The 9,867-nt window shown below is 33.5% G+C and overlaps 1 protein-coding gene across 1 annotated transcript; it reads left to right on the top strand.

The window, feature by feature from the left end:
- The first annotated feature begins 1,015 nt into the window (after positions 1-1,015).
- Positions 1,016-9,585, top strand: LOC130901149 (tyrosine-protein phosphatase non-receptor type 23-like). Its single transcript, XM_057812273.1, has 3 exons — positions 1,016-1,090; positions 5,211-6,849; positions 9,124-9,585. Exons 1-3 carry the CDS (start codon positions 1,076-1,078, stop codon positions 9,330-9,332), a joined length of 1,863 nt encoding a protein of 620 aa, XP_057668256.1. The 5' UTR covers positions 1,016-1,075; the 3' UTR covers positions 9,333-9,585.
- The last annotated feature ends 282 nt before the right edge of the window (positions 9,586-9,867 follow it).

Below are 9,867 nucleotides of genomic sequence, written 5' to 3'. Positions count from 1 at the left end.
TATCGTTATTTCTTTTTCTAAAAAACATTTATTTTTTTTCCTTGTTGCATTCCCTTTGAGAAGTAAATCCATTTCACGAGCGGACTTTGATTATGTTTGAAGATATTCAAATATTCGTTTGAGTTTTTAATACGAGCGAGCTTTTGATCAGAACTATCGCGGTGCCTAGCTTGAGGATAGTTTTTACTTGTATCTTTTCCTGCAAAATAATCTCATGCTCATACTTTCAATTGACGATCGTTAAATACAACAGCACGACTATTGAATTTTATTAACCATTTTTGAAATGGTTACCGTCCCGGAAACTCAGCAACTTGTTCATGTGGCCACTTGTAAAAGTAGAGAGATTCACTCACAAATCATGCCATAGGAGGAAGCATTTTCAGGATAATATTTATGTAACTTTTTTTGGTTTTTTAATTGTTTTTCCACGTAAAAAATAGTTTTAAATCAAAATTACCATTTCGACCCATTTTTAAACAACAACGAAAATAGTTTTCTTTATCGAGGTATTGGAAGTAAGCTAACAAGACGTCAAGCTTCTGTCAAATTGCATTAGTGTATCAGGCAATTTTTCACCAATCTCTCTTCACAGAAACATTTTTTTCCTTTAATAATTGATTCGTATTTTCTATAACTGCTAGTTCTACCATGTTCTATAATTTCCTTTAAGAATGTAATATACATTGTTTAGATTCTTGTATCCTGCTATTGGAAAATTTGAAGAAATAAATTTGAATAACATTAGATTACTGCATATCTTCACATACTTTTACAATTTAAATTGTGAAAGTAATTCATTTTTCAAAAAAGTCTTACCCTGATTAATATTCGATAAAGAATCTGTATAATTTAGCAAAACTTGCATCCAAAATTGGCTGGTACTTTCTTTGTCAATGACATTGCCATTCGGTTAGTATTTTAATCATCTAGTTAATATACAAAAAGCGTAGACACGATACTACCTGTGATATAAAACAAAAAGAAAGTAAAATTTGTGTATTTGGCAGTTAGAACCCTGATAGTGATGGTTTAAGTTCCGTCATCGTTATCTATTGAGGATTAATTCTACAAAATGAATTCAAATTATGTAAGTATCTAGCTAAAATAAAAATATCAAGATATTTATAAAGATATTGCGAAATAACCTATTGATTAATAATACTTTGGTAGCCAAATATCGTTTTATTTATCAAGATAGTTTTCGTTCAGGGTGCTACATTCAGTTCAGATCATTTCCAATCTATACCATTTCACTTTCTCACCATATCTCACTCACTATGCTTCAGACATTTTCATTTCATCTTTCCTTCTGGTATTTTTTCCGCTTTGAACATATCGCTGTGGGTGAGATCTGGAAAATAAGGTGGGTGCTCACTTTGACCATTGTATTGACTTGTTATGCTTGTCACTTCTTTCTTGAATTAGCCCAATACTGAATACTAATAGTCACAGTTAATTTGTTTTCGATTATATACAAAGGCCATAACTTTGCCAGACAATTGTTGATAAATAAATTCCGTTCTGATTAAGGTATGTAGTGGTTAATCCAAGTTTCATTTATAGTCACAAATTGACAATTATTTCCATACCAAATCGTCGTTATCTTATTACCATTTTGAGGAAAGGCGGCACCCAATTGGAAAGAAGCTTTTTCAAACGTAAATGCTTATGTTAAATGGGGTCTTGAACAGTCTCTATGATACTTCTCTAGCCAAGCCTTTGGTACAACAGTATTTTATTAGTTAAAAGCAACAAGGATTTATTTTTTTTACAGGTAGTTGATTTTAAAAAATGTAAAATTTTAACAATTTATTTGAGGAAATGAACTCATTACACAGCTGTTTTATATTCATGGTTTCTATTTTTTGTAATAAACTTCATTCAAAATTTCAACAGTTCAACTCTAAAAATTGGAAAGGAAATAATTTCTTCCTTGAGCTTATGAATATAAGACCACATGGGTCCAAAACTGATCAATTCACACTGATACTGATCAAACTATCTATAATGAAAATCTATTTAAAAGACCGTCTAAATTGATGATATAATATCAGAATATCGTTGATGTTTCTTGTACACACTGCCTCCTAGCTAATTCTTCCTAATAGAATTCTAGTGCATTCCTACAAATAAAGCAACACTACTTCGCAAGCATTGCTCTAGATCATTCGTTTTCTATACTAAAAGCTTCATAACTAGAAGGAAAAACGTCTAGATGACAGTGGAAATAATGGATAAGATAACGAATATGTTGTATCCAGATTGACGGTATTTTCATAGAAATACTGATTTTTTTCCCAAAACAATCATTAACCAACAACTTAAAGACATCCCAAGTTTCCTTTTCTGTCTTATGGAAAACTTGTTTAAATGCTGTATTTTCTACATGCTTTCATCTTTTTGGTACAATAAAGAAATTTTCTCCATTTTTTGCATCTCATTGTAGAATCTATAAATTCAAATCTGAACTTCATTATATGAAGTTATAAAATAATCTTTTCTATCCATGAAAAAATCAGTAACATTTTTCATCAATCTACTCGAATCTGATGAGGTTGACAGTATCTATTTAGTATGCCCGTGTCGCATTCCTAAAGGTATCGTGATGACACATTTTTGTTGGATTGAAGTTAAAAGAGCTGTTATTTAATGTGTGGGTTGTTGTGTGTTGATATAGCTCTCAAGTTTAGCCTTGTTCGGTTGCAACATACAAGATATATTCTATCTTCAAAAATAACAGAACCAGATCTTCCCAATCCTACCTGTATGACACTTGAATCCCGTAGCGAAAGATTCCATTTCATGTAGTCCTGGTCTTAGAAGAACTGCCTAAACTAAACAAATGATGTTTTGAATGAGACCTAGTTTAAGTGATTTACCAAATGTGTTTTTAACATCGAGATTTTCCAAGGTGTTTATTGCTACATATTTATTTCATAATTATTATATGATAAAGTGGTTATTGATAAACAATAGAAATGGTGTGGAATAATTCAATTCTCTTCTTGAGGTGAGGTGCCACACAACAATTTTATATATGTATAAAAATGAATTCATGTTCGTTACTCTCGCTAAAACTCGTCAACGGCTGGACCAATTTGGCTAATTTTGGTCTTGAATTATTTGTGGTTTAAGAGGTGAATAAATATGAAAATGCTCGGAATTAAATGATAACAACAATTTTGTTTTTCCTTGATGTTTTATCATAAATTAAATTTCTGAACGCAACCATAACATTTGACAGTTGACAACCAACTACCTCAGACAATGAGTGCATCCTTCTATCTTTGTGAGTGTTGATTGCCGCTACGTGCGCGAGAGCTTTTTTTACTTCGGTGATTCTTTGTGATGGTGACATTTCAAGTTATGTGTTTTTTTGTTGATCTTTTGGGATAGTGGTACTTTACTACTAGCATGCGAGTATTTTTGCAACTAGATGAAACTACAAATGTGTTTGCGAAGCAGTAGTAAGACATTGGAAATAATAAAGTCGCAGTGGACACCTCGTCCGTATTCATCACATCACCCACAGATTTCTGTCACATCACAGTCTCAAAAGACGAGCTTATTCAGCGTGTTTTTCCAGGCATAGCGCAAGAGTTCATTAATAATAATTAGCTGGGTGAAAGAGCAATATTGGCGTCAAAAAATAAAGATAAAGATCTCAATGCGACCATTCAGAATTTTTTTCCGATACAGTTAGTGTCCTTCAAATCAGTCCTTACCGTTATGAACCAGGATAACGTAGTCAAATATCCCACGGAGTTTTTTAAATTCATAGGAATTGCCTGGATTACCACCTCACAATTCGCAGTTAAAAGTAGGATCAGTTGTCATCATGCTGCGTAACATTAATCAACTGTGCAATGGAAAAAGACTGACTGTGAAAAAGGTGATAAATAACATCATTGAGGCCACAATCATGAAGGGAAAATACAAAGGAGCGTATTTCTTGATCTACCGCGTATACCGATGATTGCAACGGATGTACTATTTGATTTTAAACGTTTACAATTTCCGGTACGTCTGGCCTTTGTGATAACAATAAATAAATCGCAAGGACAGTCATTGGAAGCTTGCAGAATCAACTAGGAGTTTCCCTAATTCGTGATGGACATTTATACGACGCATGTTTGTGCGTCGTAAAACCATCATCTCTGCTTATTTAGGCACCACAAAACACAACAAAAAATATATTTTTTCAGAAAGCTTGAAATTGACTGTATCGTAACTGTGTGTGTCTGTCAATTAATCGAAAATAATAATAAAACTTCATTCATATTTTTTTTGTTTTGATAAAAAAGGATTCCTTTTGTTTGTTTTAAGTTTATTTCATACAAAAGTTTATTTATCGATTGAGGGAGTACGAAGTCTGCGCATTGTTGCAATAGCCATCTAGTCACTTAGTCTTGATGTAATCTAAATATGAAAGAGCAGTATCCATATAGGTATATATATATATATATATATATATATATATATATATATATATATATATATATATATATATATATATCTTGGGTATATTGAACTGCTTTCCTAATTGGTAAGCCAAATTTTCTAGGCGGTGTAATGCAGAAATCTAAGCATTGAAGAATTTAAGATGTAGTCGTAAAAGTAAAGGTGAAACTACATATTACAACTTGATTTGTTTTTTTATAAATGACGGATGCGCCTTTGATGAACTTTTTATTATAGAAGGCGGCTTATTGACTTATGACATTATTTCTTTTAAATAATTTCTAGAAAAGTCTATTTATAGATTTCTTGTGTTCCTTTTCTTAAGTGGTATTTATAAGTAAATTATCAGAAGTTAAGTGTATTGTATAGTGTGTAAATAAATTAAGAACGTAAGAGACAGTGTTTATTCACCCCACGAATAGTAAGAGTGTAAATAAATACGAAAAACATTACATCATAATATCTTCTTCAATCTAGAAACGCCTTATTATCCTCCCTCCTCGCGTTCAAAAAATTATGACGCGTTTCGATAAAGCCAAAATTTTATTATAAAAATTTGCATCTAATTTCAATTTCGAGTTATTAGCGTGTACTTACTTGATCGATACATAGAAGGTCTCATTAATAGATATGAATTTTTCATCACGTAGTCTGATCATTTATAACAAATAACTGATTTGATAGTCATATTATGTTTCATTTTTGACATTCGTATCTTTGTTAACAATAAATTATGTTATTTCCAGATGAGACTTCTCATATTTCTAGCCATTTTTCAAGTTGTATTGATATATGCGGAAATCGAATCAACTAAATCCACACTATCCGACGAATTGGATCCTTTGCACGATGTAGAAAACTCTGAACATACAGTTAAAGAACAAGAAAAACGGACTGTATTAAATTTGCCATCTAAAAACGTTGCTTGGGTGAAACATACTGCAATAAAACCCTCTACCATTAAATATGTCTTAGGATATACACCCATAAATCTGAAACTGAAGCCTGTGCTACGACCAGTAGCTATTAAAGGATACCATTACAATAGACCACGAATTCAATTACAAATAAAACGACCTATCGTACATATTCCTCAGATCAAACACGTTGAAACAGGGTGGAAACCAACAATTTCTGTAGTAAAACCGGTTCCTGTTGCTGCTCCCGTACAAACGAAGCCAGTTCTTGTAGAGCATGTACACGTTGAGTCAGCTGCTCATGTAGATCACATACATTCAAATCCTGTGCCACATGTAGAGCACGTTCATAATCAACCTGTTGTTCACGTGGATCATATTCGACCAATACACATTAAGGACCATATTCATCATGTTACCACAGGGCACATTGATCATCTACACCATGTTGCTGCTGCTCCTCAACCAGTGCATGCTGGTGTTGTTCATACACCATTTGTTCCTTCTGCGCAACTTTTTGAAGTTACCAAACCTGATTTAGGCGTACTTCCATTAGGTGCTGTATTCCCAACAACTGCTTTAAAGGAAATTCCAGCACCTCAATTAGCGCCACATCCAGTACATCATATTCATGCCCAACCGGGCCCACCAATTGCTGCAGTTCCTCATCCCATACATATTCCAGTTCCACCAGCACAAATTCCAATTGCCTCAGTACCTTTCCAGGTTGCACCAGCACCATTGCCGATTGCACCAGTACCAGCCCCACTGCTTCCAACACAACTTCAAATTCGTCCTGCTCAAATTCCTATTGCACCTGCACCTATTCCAATTGCACCTATACATAATATACATCCTGTAGGAACGCTACAACACGGACATCTTCCCGTTACACATCTTCATCCAGTAGCTCATGCAGAATCTGTTGGTCAGTTGCATCATGATCATTATCAACCAAGCCATTTTCATGCAGATCAGCCTCAACCAGCCGATCATTTACACGTTCACGGTGATCACAATCCATTAGGACATTTACATCCAGTGGGTCACCAACAACCAGGCGGTCAAATCGAATACCACGGAATCCATTATCTACATTCATTGGGACCTGATCAACCCCCTACGCAACAATTATTACCAAATCATTATCACCTTCAATATCCTCAAATACAACACCACCAAGTTCATTCGAATGAAATACCTAACGTTGGTAATAATATATATCCAAATCAACAGTATCCACCTTTAGGTACCCAACCTCAAAGCTTCGATGTAGCACAAAATGAGTACCCTCAGCAGTCACCTCAATTTAATGGATACCCTAATCACTTTCAACCGGAACCTAATATACAAGATCATTATCCTGACGTGCAAGATCAATATATCAATACGCAAAACGATAATAGATATCAGCCTGCGCACCAAGTCAGCAATCAACAATTTTTTAGAGAAGGACAGTTCCAAATAGGTAAGTACAGTTTTTTTTGTCCATATTCACCGAATAATTTAATGGATTGATTTCAGTAGTAGCATTTCAATTTATTAAAAAAAATATTCCGTTACCATAGTAATGAACAATAACTTATTAGAAGTGTCAGTGTAAAGTTTGAGTCAAAAAAGTAAACCAGAGTTACGCAATAAATTAAAAGAAAAAAGATATCCACCGAAATTGTGAAAATCGAAAAATTGGAGTATTGTGCCATCATCAAGTACCTGTATTTAAAATGGTAAGCAGATTTACGAAGATATGCTTAATACCCTTGGTGATCAATGTCCTTCGTATGCGACCATGTAAAATTGGACTACAAGCTTCAAAAAAAGTAAATTTTCCATTGAACATGATGACCGATCGGAAAGGCCAGTTTCGGTGTCAGTCCCCGAAAATATCGATGAAGTTCATGACATGATTTTATCAGACCGTCGAATTGGGCTAAAACGGATATCTGAAGCACTGAATATTTCATACTACCGCGTTCATCATATAGTTCACGTCAATTTGGACATGAGAAAAATTGCTGCAAAAAGGATCCCCTATTGTTTGAATGTTGACCAAAAGCATGCAAGGGTAGAAGCAACGCGTTCAATCTGTGCTCGATTTGAAAACGAGGGAATGGCGACACTCTGGTTCTCCAAAACCTAAGAAGTTTCGTGATTGATTTTTTAGATAATAGTAGAATAATAACTGGAGATTACTATTCGACATTACTGACCACTCTGTAGTTCAACGCTCCTGCACACAAATCTCATGTTGCCATGCAAAAAATTCGTGATTTAGGGTTTGAATTACTAGAACACCCCCCTTATTCACCAGATTTGGCTCCGTCCGACTATTATGTCTTTCCTCAACTGACAAAAAGTTTGAAAGGTAGTAAATTCTCTTCCAACGCTGTGGAGGTCTGGTTTACAGAGCAAGAAGAAACATTTTTTTGATCTAGAGACGTTGCAGGTTGTCTGTAATGAATGTATCCAATTAAGAGGAGAATATGTTGAGTAATAAACTATTTTGACATTGAAATTTTGTTTGGTTCTATAGTAGGCTAATGATTTTTCAATTTATCTTCGTAAGATATTGATAGTTTTCCAGAATTACTTTATTGACAGAAACATTAAATATCGTTATTTAAGATGTTAGTGTAAAGCTCACAAATCGCCTATTCATTAACAGCAATTTTAACGTTTCATTGAATCTTAGGTTTCTAGGCAAGCTAATATTTAAATGCAGGGCCCTCGTAAGGGCTACTGGCGTCTGTGTGCAAAAAAAGAATTTGGCGCTCCTTAAGGCACTTTGAATTATTTTTTATAATATTAATTTAAAAATAAATTAACAAACAATAAATGGTATTTTTATGAAAAAAGCTTGGAGCGCTTCTCAAGAAGATATATGGAGCCCACTACGCTTTTATGATATCCATATCATAGCAGTACATAGGAAGCGTGTTAAAATGGAGAGTTACAAACAAGCAAACAAACATACAAGTGAAGCTAATATAAGGCGTGTTAAAAGATATTTTGGTAAAATAAATATTATAGCCAGTATCCTATAAAGGGATAATTTTGGTAGTATAAAGTAGTGAACACGGTTGTACAGTTGAAATTGCAGCCACATTTTTTAGAAAAAATGTAGTTAACAAAATTTTATATTATACAACAAAAACTTGACAAAATAAAAATTACTTTAAATATAAAAATGAATTAATAGGATAACTTTTTTTTCTGCACTTGTTGCATGGTCCAGTAAACTAATGACGCCTCCGGTGCTGCATCGCTCTTATAGCTCCCGGCATTATTCATGTCGGAACAGGAAAAATCAAGAAACTACTGCCTGACATAATCTCGCAAGTCTCGCAACATAGGAATCAACAGTAACTGGATGATATATAAAATTTCGTGTGTACCTAATCCTATTCAATTTTTCAACTTTTATTTTAAAATTGTTTTTTTTCAAATTTTTTGGGCCCTTAGTTTTGGCGCCCTTAAAGGATGGCGCCCGTATGCGGTGGTTCTAAAAAGATTTTGTAAGATATATTCTATTAGAGCTTGTCTTAATTTAATTGTAGAGCGTACTTACACATTACTTTATATGATATGTCTTTTTATAATTTTCATTGTTTTCGATTAAATCAGTAGCTATTTTATTTGAACTACAATGTTTCTGTTATAGACAACTAAATATTGTTGCCTATCGACATTTGGGTTACACGACCTGTAGCTTGTTTATTAGCTATCTATTACTCTATTTCAGGTAACCAAAATGAAGATCAAGGATACGTTTATCCTCAACCATCGCACAATTTTATTCAACCAGGACAAACTGACTTGCAGTTTCCGTTACATTTACCAAATCATCCCGGATTTAACAGAGGTTATGAACAAGATCATCAGCCGGAAGCATCGCAACAACAAGAAAGTTTTAAACCATCGATACAACTGGAGCCACCATATAAAAAATAAGTTTGATATGGTTTGAGTATAATTAAGAAGCAAATAGTTTATTAGGTAATATTAAAACATATTAAGGACATGTCTTGAATTAGAATGATGTTTAAAATACTTGAAGAGAACAAACAATATTATCTATCAAAAAACAAAATCTTTTTAAACATATTTCGCCCCTCTATTATTGCGGTTACAAGCTAGAGTATAATTTGTTATTGTACATAAATTGTATATATACTTTTGATAGTTTCTTGTTATATAATTTATTTGATGTTACGAGTTATTTGAAATAAATTTTTCATTTTAAAATTGCTTTAATTCTTATTAGTACAGTGAACCAAACAAATCACCTCGAAATTTTAAAGACCTACATGGATTAGTTTGAAATTTTGACAGAAGCTCAAAAATGATGCAAATAACAAACCTGATTTGGTGCCAATGTATGATTCTAGCCCAGGGGTGAATGCCACCCTTACTCGGGAGTGGAAATTTAAAATAACGGGAATCGATAGAGAATTGAATTTTATGAAGAAAATGTAGAATGAAGTTT

The sequence above is a fragment of the Diorhabda carinulata genome, chromosome X (assembly GCF_026250575.1).
Source record: "Diorhabda carinulata isolate Delta chromosome X, icDioCari1.1, whole genome shotgun sequence".
Lineage (NCBI taxonomy): Eukaryota > Metazoa > Arthropoda > Insecta > Coleoptera > Chrysomelidae > Diorhabda > Diorhabda carinulata.
This window is presented reverse-complemented; position numbering and strand designations above follow the sequence as displayed.